The sequence below is a fragment of the Pelophylax lessonae genome, assembly GCF_965119305.1.
Source record: "Pelophylax lessonae genome assembly, chromosome: 2".
Lineage (NCBI taxonomy): Eukaryota > Metazoa > Chordata > Amphibia > Anura > Ranidae > Pelophylax > Pelophylax lessonae.
The window spans coordinates 488,030,957-488,047,627 of NC_138769.1; the positions used below are offsets into that span (position 1 = coordinate 488,030,957).

General features: G+C 41.0%; 1 protein-coding gene across 1 annotated transcript in view; it reads right to left on the reverse strand.

Moving 5' to 3' along the window:
* Positions 1–16,401, reverse strand: part of UBAC2 (UBA domain containing 2) — a 301,154-nt gene extending 284,753 nt beyond the window's left edge. The window contains exons 1-2 of the mRNA XM_082245721.1: positions 16,254–16,401; positions 4,526–4,678 (exon numbers count right to left, since the gene is read on the reverse strand). Of these exons, the coding sequence (XP_082101847.1) occupies positions 4,526–4,556 (31 nt within the window). The 5' untranslated portion in view covers positions 4,557–4,678; positions 16,254–16,401. The remainder of the gene's footprint in view (positions 1–4,525; positions 4,679–16,253) is intronic.
* Between the last annotated feature and the right edge of the window lie 270 nt (positions 16,402–16,671).

Below are 16,671 nucleotides of genomic sequence, written 5' to 3' on the forward strand. Positions count from 1 at the left end.
AGTACAAGCCAGGAGGGCTGATTGATCGTTTATTTTGCTGAGGATTGAAAATGCTGAAACCCCTGCGAGGGAATCCCTGTTATTTTTCTGCTTGATGAACTTGCCTTTAATAAACATGGGTGAGGACAGCCCTTAAAAGAAAGAAAAAGCAAGTGGTGGTGTCCTTTAAAAGCTCTACACTTGATGCGAGTCTCACAATGGATAAAAATAAGATGTCTTTACTTGAATCAGAATTCCACACTGTTCCTTTCCCCAGATATGATCTTAGCTTAGTTCCATATGGGGGCAAGTGAGAGAGGGTATATACTGGTCAAGAGATTATACGTTTTTTTAGTTACCCCCACATAGTATGGAAAGATGATTAATATGTCAATCTGCCAAGGGGGTTTGAAATTTCATCACTGCATTTACTGTCCCATCTCTGCATGAACTTTACCTTCCCAGCATTTACCCACTACGGCTTGCAGCTCCTAACACTTAGATGGCTTGGACCCCACTATCATGCAATATTTAAAATGATCCACAGTGGATATTGGCCATTGTGCCATTTCTGACACGGACACTTCTATCCGTTGGTCACATCCCCTTTCCCCTCCTTTCCTCCTCCATCTCCCGATTGCACCTTCCCTGGCCCACCACAGCTCGAGCTCCCAGGGGCTTGCCATCGGACAAATTCCTAGTCATAAATTGTATTGACACAGGGATTGATATGGCGGTGCCTTTGGAATTCCATCAGATTGCAAGGAGCATCTGATGTCCGGACGCATCGTCATATATGTGTGTTTTAGGTCTTGTATTTTGTTTTATGTGCACAGCCAGGGTTGCCTCTTATACATGTGCTAGAACATACATTGTATTGCAGCCAGGACATCTTTATTTTGCTACTTTTTGCATTATTAATATTTTTATTGGATCTTCCCTCTGCATACTCTTTTTGTCTACCTGTGTGGTCGAGCAGGGCACTTTTTGTCAGGAGGCGGCACATAGCCGACACTACATGGCTGCCATCAGTAGAAGATGTGGACATGGTATCTTAGTGTGACTAGAGGGCCAGGAAAGGAGTTGGACATACGAGTGGGAGGTTTGAAACAGAGCACACAGACCTAGATCCTGCCTAGCTGATTGCTACCGTGCTGCTGCCTGAGCCTTGGGGAGACCAAATTAGGTGAGCAAGTTTTCTATATTGAACAACCCAACCCCCCCCCCCCCCCCGACTTTCCTACCCCCTCATCTATTTCTCTTTCTCCGTACCCCCTACCCCTCCATCCTGCATCCTGACTACTGCACTCTACATGCCCCATTTTGTATGTTACTTATTTTTTATTTTCTGTCCTGACCTCTGCACTCTATATACTATGTTGTACATTACATAGTCCTGACCAAAATGTTCATTATCTTAACAGTTTCTAGTATTAATGCAGTTCTTCTTCAAAGGCTATGTTCACCTTAAAAGTAGAACTAAAGGCAAACATTTTTTTTTAATTCTATTTTGAGAGAGTAAGAGAAGGTTATAACCCCTGTCCGATTTTTTTTTTTCGCAATCTGTGTCCCATTGCAGAGATTTCCCTTCACTTCCTGTCTTATAACCAAATAGGAAGTGAGAGGAAATCCCTGCAATTTAGGGGAAACTCTTGGGGACCCCCAGGTGACCAGAACTAGTGTCTCCATTGCAAGATTTTCCTCTATTACTTTTCTGGGGACAACCCAAAATTTGTGATTTTCTTTTACTTTCATTTTCAATGATAATGGTAAACAGGATAAATAGGAGAGGGTGACTCTACTTAACAGGGGCACAGACAGCAATACAAATCTAAAATGTGTTCTAATCCCTGTCCACTCTACCCAAAACTAAAACAAAAGTTTTGCTTTTAGTTATACTTTTTCAGGTTACAAAAAAAAAAAAAAAAAAAGTGTATTTATTTTGTATTTTTTCCAACAAACCTATAAAGCATTTCACCCATGATAGGCAGATCGCAGGTGCAATCTCAGGCCACTAGAGACTCTCAGCATAGCTGCCTGCTCATACCTCATACGGGGAGGTAGTTATCAATGGACTACGAGGACACTCATCAGCGCATTGACCATCTTAAAGCTCATTGAGAACTACAAACTATCAGCCACAATGGCTGATTGTACTTGTAGGCATTCATTCACAGGAAACTGTGAATGAATGATGTGGCCGTGTGAGCGGAGACCTGCATGGCCACGCTGTATTCAAATTGGGACAGCGGGTGAAGGGAGAAGATCCCTGGCCCGCATGTTACATGTTCCACCCTGCAAACGGGTGAAAAAGTTCCCAAGTTGAACTTATCCTTTAACCACCTGAGCGCCGAAACGTTTTACCACCTTCATGACTAGGCCATTATTTTTGCCATTTAGCACTGCACTACTTTAATTGGTAATTGCGCTTTCATGCAACGCTGAACCCAAACAAAATTTAAATAATTTTTTTTCACACAAATAGAACTTTCTTTTGGTGGTATTTGATCACCACTGAGTTTTTGATTTGTTGTGATATAAACAAAAAAATACCGAAAATTTTGTAAAAAAAAAAAAAAAAATATGTTTTTTTACTTTCTGCTATAAAAAAACAGATCGAATAAAAAAAAAAGTAAAAAAATCGAATTTCTTTTTGACCAAAATGTATCCTGCTGCATGATCAGTTTTTTTTTTTTTTACTAAAATCACAATTAGTGTACATTGATTGGCTTGCGTGAAAGCTGTAGTGTCTACAAACTATGGTATATATATATATTGTAATTATTTTTTTTATACTACTAATTAGTGACTTATAATGGGACTGTGATGGTGCAGTGGGCAATGTGACACTAACTGATGCTGGGGGAGAACCGACTAACTACCACTGATAGGTCAGTGGCACTAATCATATTATACACTGTCACTGTACTAATGACAGTGGCTGGGAAGAGATTAACATCTAGGGCAATCAAGGGGTTAAATATGTACCTAACAAATGTGTAATGTGTGCAGTATGTGCTAGATTTTCTAACAGATCTTTGTTTCTTATCCCTGCTTTGTAGTCATAAGAAACAGAGAGATTGCTCCCTCTGCAGAGCCCTGTATTAATTGTCAACACAGGGCTGTGGGCTGTGATTCAACACAACTGATCAGCAGGTCCAGGCCATGAATCGTTGACCAAGACTTGCAGACAGACTCACACTGTGTACAATCCTAGCGAGTGCCCGCATGGGGGGCGCGCATGTGTATGCACTAAACCCGGATGCAGGCAGTGACGTACTAGTACATTGTGGGCGGGCGGTCCTTCAGTGGTTAAGGGAGGCTCTGTCAAACAGAGTGATATCTTTTGGGCATTGAAAAGTATATGCAATTCAAAATTTGAATTTTTTTAAAAAATATATAATTTTTACAGAATTTGTGTTCCTGCGAGACTGTGGCTTGTGGCTCAGTAAATAGGAGCATTGGTTTATGGCATAGGAATGCAGTGTATACAGCAACTAGGCTCAGGTTCTGTGTAATCATTCATTTTTAAGCAAATTTCACAATTAGCAGGAACCTGACAAACATCCACCATTTGCTACAGTGCTCTGTGCACACCACAGGACTTATTTTTCTGTTCCTTTCCAGGGTTCTCCAGGTCTTTTATAATCCTATTATTGCTCACATTTTGACTTATTCATCATAAAGCAAACTGGTTACCTGGTATGCGTAATGTTAAAACCCAAATTGATTTCAAATTTAAAAAAAATCAAAGAAAATCAACACAAAAGAGACATTACTTACTATAAATGTGATGTGTTCTCTGTGCTGCTGACACTTGCGCTAGTTTAAATCTTCCTCCTTCGATATCCCCCACCCCACGAACATAATATTCCGGAGCATTGGGGGTTAATAAGAGCCAAGGTACTTGTAATATGCACTCAAGGGTGCTAACAATTTCCAATCACTCCATTCATAGAAGCTGTACTAAAGCAGCTATTGAGGCGGGGAACTTCCACCTCCACCCATCTGCTCCCACCATTTCAAGGTGGCTTCCAGGGATTAGTTTGCATTTGAATGCAGGAGGAGTGAGACTCTGTGGTAGGATGGCTGAGCATGGAATCCAGTGGGTAAGTCTACTTGGCATCCCTCAAATTACAGAAACATTGGTCTGGAGTGGAATTATTTTAATTATTCTCAAGGAATGTAACCCCACAAAGAAGAGTGAATGCTTGGATTAACCTTCACGATGTAGCTAGAATGGTGAAATGTCTTTCCAGTGCAGAAAATTAGGTTTAGAAAATCCAGTATTAGTAAATGGTATTTATTCATACCAGATACATTTAGCTGAAATTTGTGCATGTGGAATTCTGGCTCAATCATCATATCCTATTGTATTATTTAAACAGGGTCCCTCACAAAGAGTCCAATAGTCAATTATTTGTATAAAACACGCGCATCTGGCGTGGATATGGTCAATTTACACAGTAAGATGGGGAGTAGATGAGGACACTACAGGTTTATTACTCTTCTGCTATCTTACATGATAAATGCAGTGTATACTCACAAAGTCCACTGGAACCAGTAGTAGCAATCATTGTATGTCTGTACTGTACCAGGTGCAGAGACCATGACAGGTGGTAATTTTCAATCCAGTTACGTCATACACACTTCACTAGATCATATCCTTCATCTCCAGCTTGGAAAGTTGAATATAAAGCTACAAGACAAAACATCAAAATTATTAGGTTTAAAGGGAATGTACTGCATATGGGTTTCTCCACATAATTCTTTAATGTAGTAAGTTCAGGATATAAAAAAAAAAAATATATATATGGTTTTAAAAATGTTTATTTCGTCTCACCGCACATTTCCTTTTTTTCCCTTTTCAGCCAGGAAGTGGAGATTGTGTGTCTGATACAAAAGATTTCACATTGAAGTTGTCATGTTTCCTGTATCAGGAGAGGGCCCCATAGAAGTCTATGGGTATGGACTGCACTGGCAGTTAAGACGCATGCTGCAGATTAAGAAAAATATGCATCTGGGTCTTTTAACTCAGGAAGCTGTTCTTTTTTTAAAGTAAAGTTATCTTTTATCGTTACACCTGCCACAAGGGAACTGAGATGCAATGAACGGTGAATAAAAAAAAAAAAAATCAAGCGCCGAGTCCATAGTACCACAATTCTGTACTGCTGATTAAAGGGCACTAGACAATCCCAGCTGCTGTAAGAGACATTTGGAGTACTGACCATAAAGGACAAAAAGCACCAGAAATAACAGCGCTCAGGACTTATGATTATTTCAAAAGGTAGTTGAAAGTACCACTGAAGGATATACTGTGAAATAATCATATATTGAGGCCAAATAGTAATAAAACTATAAAAGTAGGAAAATCATAAGAGACAAAGTGTAAAATGTGTGTGCCGAGGAAAAAAGCCTTCCCCCTTCTTCAAGGCTTAATCAGTCAAAGCGAATAAAATCAGCAGACTGCTTTTAGTGCCATCAGGAGACATTATTCTTCATCAAGCCTTAACATAGGTCACTTATGGCTTTCTGTTGTGATTTTATTAATATTGACTGCTCAAGCCCCAATGAAGAGGGAGGCTTTTCCCCACAAAATTCTTTGCAATATTTGATGCTTTTTTTTTAACCAGTTTTTTAAGTGATATTAAAGCTTCCCATTTTTTCATTAAAATAATAAACATGTCATACTTATGTAGCATTACTCCCAAGGGAGGTGCTGAGTGTGGGTCCCCCTGGGTTACCGCTAGCAACAACAGTACCTCTCAACATGTTTTTCAAGTGTGAGCACCTCAGACAAGGACCAGTCCAGTTTCTTTGGTTTTTAGGATTTGAGAACTTGGATTAGAGCAGGGGTGGGGAACCTAAGGCATTTGGTCCGGCCCCCCATGCAGCTGAGTCTATGTCTCTCAGCTGATCTGTCAGAACGGAGCCAATGCTTCCTGTATTGTTCCGGCTCCATTCTGACAGTCTGAGTGAGTCACAGGCGGAGAATGATATCAAATGCACTCCGCCTGTGACCAATACAGGAAACATCGCCTCTTCCTCCAGCGTGGCGCCGCTGCTAGCCAGCATTTCCCACCAGCAGCACACATAGCAGTACCAGCCAGAGCCAGCAGTACTCACAGCTGTACCAGCCAGAGCCAGCAGTACTCACAGCTGTACCAGCCAGAGCCAGCAGTACTCACAGCAGTACCAGCCAGAGCCAGCAGTACTCACAGCAGTACCAGCCAGAGCCAGCAGTAGTCACAGCAGTACCAACCAGGGCCAGCAGTACCCACAACAGAACCAGCAGTACCAGCCAGAGCCAGTAGTACCCACAGCAGTACCAGCCAGAGCCAGTAGTACCCACAGCAGTACCAGCCAGAGCCAGTAGTACCTACAGCAGTACAAGCCAGAGTCAGCAGTACCCACAACAGTACCAGCCAGCAGTACCTATAGCACAGTACCAGCCAGCAGTACCAGCCTGAGCCAGCAGTACCCACAGCAATACCAGCCAGCAGTACCCACAGCAGTGCCAGCCAGCAGTACCAGCATGAGCCAGCAGTACTAGCCGGTAGTACCAGCCAGCAGTATCCACAGCACAGTACCAGCCAGCAGTACCAGCCTGAATCAGCAGTACCCACAGCAGTACCAGCCTGAGCCAGCAGTACCCACAGCAATACCAGCCAGCAGTACCCACAGCACAATACAAGCCAGCAGTACCAGCCTGAGCCCGCAGTACCCACAGCAGTACTAGCCAGCTATACCCACCAGCATTACCCGCCAGCAGTTCTTTTCAAAACGTACCACCACAAAGAGTCGACTAAGCTCCAGACTGACCGACACAAACCTGGAAAACGAGTTGCGAGTAGCAACATCATCAATACCAGCTAACATCACACACCTCACCAAAGAAAAGCAGTTGCAGCCATCACATTAGGGGTGAGTTAAATAAAATGTTTGACCAAATATAATAGGCACATTTTTAAGTTGATAATTTTGTACGGCCCCCGAATGATTTTATAAAAACCCAAATGGCCCCTGGCAGAAAAAAGGTTCCCCACCCCTGGATTAGAGAATGGAGAAGTTGGATACTCCAACAACTGAACTATGCACAATTAGGCAGGGACACTAAATGATACTGCTTGGCGCTATTTAGTGCTTCATACAACAAAAGGAATGACCGCACTTCCGATGAGTTTCAAAAAGGAGTGTCTTTATTCCACATCAATCGGCAAATACATATACACACTGTGAGTGCAGGACAATCGGTGGATGCGTTTCACGACTGGATGTGTCGCTTATTCATCACCAAGTTCACTCTGGATGTGCATCGGCCATATATACACCCCATACATACAGCTGGCAACAATTGGAGTCATCAAACTAGTTGTTCCTCCCCTTGGTCAGCTGTTGGGAATCTATGGCTAGATTGCACAGACAGAGTGATCCCAACAAATCCAAACTTCAAAACACTTGTGCAAAAAACATTTTACATATATAAATGTCAATCAAAATGAATATCCATAGTGGTAAGTGCTCAAGTAAAGAAAAATAGAAAAACATCTACACATGTAAATATCAACGCAGACAATCTGTCCATAAATGAAAGGAAATCGTTGAAATTATTACAGGAAGATGATTCCATCATCATCAAAAATGCGGATAAGGGGGGAGCCGTAGTGGTTCTCGACAAAATACACTATAAAGCTGAAGCTTTGAGACAACTGATGGACACAAATACATACCAACCATCAAAAAGTGACCCGACCAACAAGTTTAGAAATGTCCTAAAGCAACTTGTCAAAAAAGGGGCAGCCATAGGTGCTTTTTCCATCAGGGAATCTGAAAACATGATCCCAGAGTTCCCAATAACACCAATTTTTCACCACCTGCCAAAGATACACAAGGGATTGGATCCAGTACATGGACGCCCAATTGTATCAGGCATTGGCTCCCTTAACGAACGACTAGGAGAATAGATGGATGGACAACTCCAACATATAGTGCAAGTTCTTCCAAGCTATTTGAAAGACTCAAACCATCTGCTAAAAATTATGGACTCTTTTGTATGGTCCGAGGAGTACAGCTGGATCATGTGTGACGTGTCCAGTCTGTACTCCTCCATTCCACACGCTTTGGCTTTGGAAGCGGTTGGCTATAGCTTGGAAACATACACGGAGATGTCATCTACTTTACAGGCTTTTTTGATAGAAATTCTTGATTATTTATTGACACATAACTATTTTGTTTTTGATGACATGTTCTACCTCCAAAGATGCGGGGCAGCGATGGGAGCTAAGTTCTCACCCTCCCTAGCCAATCTCTACATGGGTTGGTGGGAGAGGTCCCGCATCTTTGGAGGTGGAAACCCATATAGGGATAGCATTTTTTTGTACCGTCGCTATATTGACGATCTACTATTCATTAGTCATAAATCCATTGATTTTGAATCATTTATGATGTTTTTGAACAACAATGATTTGAACCTCTCCTTTACGGGAGTTTCCAGTCTAGATAAAATTGTATTTCTGGACATTACTTTGAGTCATGCAGGAGATAGAGTCGTTTCCTCCCTATATAGAAAGCCCCAGGCAGGTAACAGCCTATTGCATGCAAAGTCGGGACATCCTCTCCACACAATAAAAGGAATCCCTGTGGGGCAATTTTTGAGGCTTAAAAGGATTTGCAGCGACAATGACACCTTTAAAGAGGAATCATATTCCCTATACCAGCGCTTTCTCCAGAGAGGCTATCCTAGGTGGATGTTGGACAGAGCCTATCGATTGGCCCTTGAGAGAAATCGCATTGATCTTTTGCAACTCGCTGCACCTAACCATACTGCTCCCATAAACCAGGAATTTGACCCTAATGTTGTACAAACGACAAAGAGTCCCTCTAGTGACAAAAATATTAGAAAAAAAAGGAAACATAAAAAAGATAAATCTACATCTTCAGTCACATTGGCATTACCATACAGCCTAGAATTTAACCACATAAAATCTATAATTAATAAACATCTACCCATTTTATATCTAGACCATGCATGTAATGATATTCTGGGAAAGGGTTTCAATATTGTGGCGAAAAGGGCGGCCACTTTGGGAAATGTATTGTCCCCTAGTATGTATCAAACCAAAAGGGCCCCCCCATCGCTAACATGGTTGCACTGTAGAGGAAACTACAGATGTGGGGCACAGGATTGTGTCACCTGTCCCCATATTCTAAAAAGTCCCCACTTTCAATCCACCATTAGTGGCAGGATCTATAAAATAGACAAGTTTTTCAACTGCAATTCTGATTATATTATATATCTAATCACCTGCAAAAAGTGTTCGGCCCAATATGTGGGCAGAACAACTAGGAGACTCAAAGATAGATTTAGAGAACATCTAAGTGACATTCGTTGCTTCAAATCAACCAATGTCGCTCGTCACTTTAATGGCCTACATGAAGGAGATATTTCCCTGGTCATGGTTCAAGTCATTGAAAAAATCTCAAAACCCAAAAGAGGAGGAGAAATTTTTCAGATACTTTGCAAACGCGAAGTTTTCTGGATATTTAAACTCCATACAAGATTACCTGAAGGTATGAATTTTGAGTGGGACGTGACACATTTTTATACCTAATATCTATTAGTTATACTGGTATTCATACTAGTATAATATTGATCCAGAAAAATGATCATAAATATTTCCCTACTTTGATAAAACTCATAAAACATCCAGTAAAAATATATAAGGAAATGTTTTCCCTGTAATAAACATTTGAGACCATTTTTCATTTTAGTCTGAATGTATACATATATGAGCTTAAAAGGCACCAAAAAAGTTTTTTCTCAAGATCTGTGAGAATTACAGATAGAGCTCCGGACTCTATATGCTTGCACATGATGTGCACATGTAAGCAATGGAATATCAGATATATTCTATCTAGAGTGCTGGAGTCATCTGTATAGACATAGATCTGTATTGACATAGATCTCTAGTATTATAATACATAATTATTACACTATATTGGAGGTTCGTTCCCAAATCTTCCTTCCCCTGCCTCTGGGATTTGTGGATGAGGTCAGCATTCAGAGCGACAAAATAGATTATAATAGTAATAAAAACTAAATAATACAATAATCAAAATATTTTTGAGTGCTTAGACCAATTTAGATGAGATAAACTCCCACATTTACCCATAGACCGGCCGATTTTAACATATCGGGTCTCCTATAAATATGGCTGATTAATTAAAATGGAGAGCTAATTTTAGCCAATCTAGCCTACTGACATATAGCTATCTATACCCGATTTTCCTTGTTTTGTATTTCGTTTTTTCTTTTCCCCAACAATCCCCCCTCCCTCTTTTAGGTCGTCTTTTTTGTAAAACTTTCTTCCAAATAGAGGTTTTGTGGTTTTAACACCAGATGAGAAATTTTGCCTATGAAAAAAGGAGATGCACACTGACATTTGCAACATGCTTCAAAACAGCAACAGGTTGCCACAATGTGTCTACATTGATTGTTATTTATCGCTGTTTACACAACCAAAGAAGAATATAAACTATGTCACTATGCATCGTACTATATTTTATACATGTCATACTCTTTATTGTGAATCATGTATATCCATTGATATATGGAAATAATAATTTTCTATATATGATTCACACACTTGTGATTTTTTCTTATACAAGGTTTATTAGTGTTTCACTATTTGTAAATGTTTTATAGAAAATGTATTCCTATAGATATCGAAGCGGCAATTTATACACAATTTTTCATCAAAGATATATCACTGTATTGTTCTATCTATGATTGTTGGGTAGAAATCACTGAGTGGAGCTCTCTATATTTTTCATATACTTTTTATATATTTTATAATTATATTGCTCCGTTTTTTAATACACTACATATGTTTCTTCTTGGCCGGTTAAACGGCTTCTTTAAACATCAAGAATTTTCTTGTGACACGTCACATTATCATTATTACTATTTACAACAATATATTATTATCACTTTATACCTTTTTAATTTACTTTTATTTTATGGTTATTCACAAGGTCTTTAATACATATTCTTTTTATTCATACTTCATATACACATATATTCTCTTTTTTTATTATATATATGATAAATGTATCACATACACTGAATATGTTTTTATTATTGATGTTTTTCTATTTTTCTTTACTTGAGCACTTACCACTATGGATATTCATTTTGATTGACATTTATATATGTAAAATGTTTTTAGCACAAGTGTTTTGAAGTTTGGATTTGTTGGGATCACTCTGTCTGTGCAATCTAGCCATAGATTCCCAACAGCTGACCAAGGGGAGGAACAACTAGTTTGATGACTCCAATTGTTGCCAGCTGTATGTATGGGGTGTATATATGGCCGATGCACATCCAGAGTGAACTTGGTGATGAATAAGCGACACATCCAGTCGTGAAACGCGTCCACCGATTGTCCTGCACTCACAGTGTGTATATGTATTTGCCGATTGATGTGGAATAAAGACACTCCTTTTTGAAACTCATCGGAAGTGCGGTCATTCCTTTTGTTGTATGAAGCTATCCTGGATTGCGGATCCGACCGGCACCTGATTCCAGCCTCACCTAGAGCGGTCTTCCCTGTTTGGATTCTGCTATTTAGTGCTTCTCTGACACTGGCCTCCACAAGGGCAATTACTAGAACTTCACCTCTGACTGTAGGAAAAGTCCCTTCAAGCTCCCCAAGATACTCCTTCCTGAGGTAGCTGACTTTAGAGCAAACTGTATTGCTGAACACTTTAGGGCCCTTCCTGGCGCCCCCTTTCAATCCCCAAGCTTCAGGGCTTTACTACTTGGCACCCCCTTTACTGTACACTCCTGGCTAGCTGGCTCCTGGATCCCCTTTGACCTCTCTAGAGTGGTCCCCTCTCCTAGGCAGACCCCTGGGAAGATCTTGACTACTCATTACACTATTTTTCCTGAAGATCTCTGCCCAGCAGCTCCACTCTGGATCCCTTGCAGCCCAGCTCAACCTCTGGTCCCTAGGCTGGCTGCCTGGACAGCCTTCACACTTTACAGGAGGAGAGACAGCCGTCACCTCCTCCTGGGACTGATGCTCCCGCCAAAAGACACTCTGTCACATGCTCCCCACAGATTTATTTCCAATCCCAGGGTGCATTGCGGCAATCCCCGCCTTCTGGAACAGTCAGAAACCCTGGTGTGCAATTGGCTAGGTTTCCTCCACTGTCCAACGAGATCCCTCAATGGATACAGTGGGGAGACTCCCCAGACTCAACAGGCCACACATGGAGGCATGTGACAGATTAACTAACAGATCAGGCCTTCCTGATAAGCAGACAGGGCCACGTATATGCTTTGTCCTAGCACCTACTATACCTAAAAGAGTGCTACACTAACTGCTCTGTGCAGTGGTTTTGCACAGGGCAGCCCCGATCTTCCTCTTCAGTTCCCCCACCAGCACTCCTGGGTCCTCTCCCCTGCTGAGTGCCCCCATTGGAAGTCATTCCTATGGGAGCACTCATACAGGCTCAGCTCAGCTCCCCCCCGCTCTCAGCTCACAGGCTTAGACTGACAGCAGCGGGAGCCAATGGCTCCCACTGCTCTCAGCCAAGCCTGTGAAAGTTGGGGGAGGAGAGCTGCTGCAGACAAGCACAGCGCTGGAACAAGATCTGGTTCAGGTGAGTTTTTAAGGGGAGCTGCGGAGGGGGAGGGGGGAATGCATTTTTCAACCTAAATACAGAGAATGCATTAAAGAAAATAAAAATACTTTTACCTTTACAATTTTCCAAAAAGACCTTCTAATGAGATGAACTTTTGTACCTGGCACTCCTCAATACACATCCTAAAATCTTAATTAAGCAATGCTTGACTTGTTTTAGCCATTTGGTTGCTATTACTAGTACTTTATATTATTGGAAATTAAACGGCTTTGCAATCAAGGGACATGTACAAAAGTAAATGCACAAAAATATTAGTTATCAGTTATGCCATTTCAGGTAAAAAAAAAACAGCATACTGCATGAGAGAGAGTACAAGAAAGCTCAGTGAGGGGCACTTTACTCCAATAAGTGTAAAGACTACCTGGATGCACTCAAGGCAAGTTTAAATGGTCCAGAGGAAGGGGCATTCATGCGTCTTGTATTAAAGCAACAAACCGATTTATGTGACACTTCAACAGGGTGGATGTGATTTAAATTACTAGAAAAAGGCTTGATTTAAATCATTATTTTAAAGAGCAACTGTCATCTCTGTCCCACAGCAGCTCTTCCTCTCACCCACTGTTGACTCACCGACAGTCCCATTTACTTTAATGGGACGGCTGGTGATGTGGCAGTGACACAAGGTGAGGGACGTGGCAGCAGCAGGTGAGTTGATGCCCGCTAACAGGCACTATCATGATGGATCTGAAATTACAGGTGCTCTTTAAATGTAAGGACTTCTTCTTGCTGGTATTTAGAATTTTTATTATTTGCAAGAAAAATGAAGGTTTCCTATTTAGAATAGGACAGGTTAGTAAAACAGCAATATCAAAACCGATTCAATCATTCAGTGTGTTGTGTACATGGATTTGCAAAACAATGGGATAAAAGAATATTCCTGAACTTTGTTTTATCTCATGATTACTGTAAATGCATCAATGCATTGCATGTTATCTTAGCTTGCATTCATTGAATGAGTTTACCAAAAATGTAAATATTGCAGAATATGCAGCCTTTATGCCTCATAACTAAGCTCCATTTCATGCTGAAAACGAAATTATTAATGTATCTTAAAAAAGAAAACTATTTTTAGATAGATTTTTACTCCAAAAGCATTTTATTAAAATAAATTGATGATTTTTATCCACCCTGTACTTCAAGAAGGTACTGTTGTCTTTCTTGAGAACGACAAGTGATGCTTTACCGAAACCTACACCAATCTGTTTGTGTTGTTTCAGTACAAGACCTGTGAGTGCTTTTTTCACTGGACCATACATATATGCACACACATAATATAAACACACACACACAGGAAAAAGAAACAATTACTCATGGGAATTGATGACTTTTTCAGCATATTTGAAGAGGCAAATATTAGTTGTTTATTGAAACGGTGCCTACAGATAGAGGTGATATACTTAAACAAATGACACACAAAACAGACTTGGTGTATTCATTCTCATAACCTAAATTAATGAAAATGCAGATTTTTTCATGTGGACAAAAGTAAACTCCTACTTTTACTACCACTTCAAATCCATGAAAATTAGAATCTGTTGTTCCAGATTAAATAGCAATGATTAGAACCTCCTAAAGGAGTATGCTGGTGGAATCTGTAGGATTTTCCTATTTTCAAGTGCTGTGTCAACATGTCAAGATCAAAAATTGTGGATACTTGACAAAGATGTGGATAAGTCATTGACACAGACAGGGTGGGTATGGCTCGGCCCTGTCCCCTCTGCTCCCTTGTCACAGCATTTGATTGACAACAGTGGGAGCCAATGCCTACTGTGAATATCAACCTGCTCAGTGAGGAGGGAGACAGGGGCGAGAGTCACTGCTCTCATGCACATCCCTAGATCAGGATCATGGCTGATGGGATCCTGCAGCACAAAAGATTTTCCATCTTAAAGAAGTAGTAAACTCTGTAAAAAAAAAAAAAAAAGTTTCCACCTGCAAGGTAATATCATAATGTGCTAGTATGCAGCACATACTAGCACATATATGAAATACTTACCTTAAAACAAAGCCCTCCAGAATTGCGCTGCAGAGGCTTCCATCTTCACCCAGTCGTCCTTTCAGGTTCGGGGGATCCAAGCATCTGACTGGCCGAGCTGCGATGCGGTCACTCCCGCGCATAAGCATGGAAGTCTCGGCTGCGGCACACAGCTCTGAAGAACAGCATGGGTATGCCATTCCTTCACAGCTTACGTGGCGGTGACATCACCGACTGCTGCTCACAAGAGTATCTCCTAAATTGTGCACGTTTAGGAGATATTCATTTTACCTACAGGTAAACTTTATTATAAGCTTACCTGTAGGTAAAAGTAAAATTACGGGGTTTACTACCACTTTAATGCATAGAATGGCCAAAACGTTTTGTACTTCTGTTACTCAGAGTCAGCTTATAGTGGGCTACTCCCCACTATCAGCTGATAGAGCAGAACAACTCCAAGTTCTGAAAGGATCAACCTGGCTGCCTGATTAATGGCTGGCTATTAGAGATGGGCTCAGGAATATTCAGATCCTAGTCCAAACCCACCTGAGGAATCCCGCCAGGAAGCAGTCACTGCACACCGCCACTCAAAGGCAGTGAGGCATTTCCCAACCCAAAGCTGCACATATACATGCCTTGACTAGACTGCTAATGAGTGGCAGTGTGCAGTGATGGCTTCATGGTAAGATTGCTCAGGTGGAATGAGACTAGGAGCTGAACATGCCTGAGCCTGTCCTTACTGGCTATGGGTCTCAGCACATGGCTGCACCCACCCCCTCTGCAGCCCAGTGATCACTGAAGGAGCAGAGAGCAACGACTGACAGTCATTGCTCTCTGCTCCAAGCAAACAGAGATCAGTGGTCATGTGATCATTCAGTTATCAATTTTAGAGCTGTTTTGGGAAAGCTGCAGCTTCACACCAATGCTGCAGCATAGAGAGGAGTATGAATGCAGGTTTTTTTTAGTAAAACCACACTTCTTTAATAAACATAAAAAATACCAGCCTGTGCACAGCTAATAAAATGGAATTTTATGCATTCTTAGGAGATGGTACACACTTTTGCTAACTTTCTGAGAGTACAAACTCTCGTTCACACCATATTGCTATGGTGGCGTGCCTTGGTACAATGCAGTGCATACACATTCACTGCACACTTGCACAGGAGGACATTAATGAATGTGCTTTTTCCAAACCTTCGAATAAATAGCTTATCACATACAAATCGGAAAAACTATGCTCCAACACTCAGTATTCTAAACACAAATAATGTACTGATCTGTCACTAAAGCAAGAAGTAATGTGGACCATGCTGATTTTAGAAATATTGTATTTATGTGGCAGTTCTGCAACACATTAGCACATTTAGATAAAACAGAGGGTGCACAGGACTGCCTCAGATTTATTATACTGAATACAACATTATGGTAGATCTGTCACTTTTTAATGACAAATACACAAAATGCTGCACATTTGCAGACACGATGACTGCAAGTTTACTGAGAAATGCCCCACACAGTGTAAAAATGATTTCCAAAGCAAGATCTCACAATATATCTCCATCCCCTGCCCACAATAAAATAATCACAGTACCTTTTCAAGTGACTTGCTACTCCATCTCACTACAAGATACAAGAAATAAAAGCTGCACACAACCTCTTCACCTTCTCAGACTGCACACTTGTTCAGCTTTACTTTCCTGTTTCTCCATAGGAGCCAAGCCTCGCTGTGAGAGCCAGTCTATGGTCACATGATCATTTCTCAGGCTTCTCACTTGTCCTACTCCACTTCCTTGTTCCTCTATGAGAGCCAAGCCTCGTTCTGAGATCCAATCCAGGGTCACGTGGTCAGTCACTGATTCCCACGGATTGTTGTAGATTTAAAAACTGGCAGTAAAGTATATAAAAGCGAACACATCGTGGAATATAACAATAGTCTTTAACCACCTCAATACAGGGCACTTAAAGCGGAGTTCCGGGCACAGATGTCATTTTTTAATGAACATACCCCC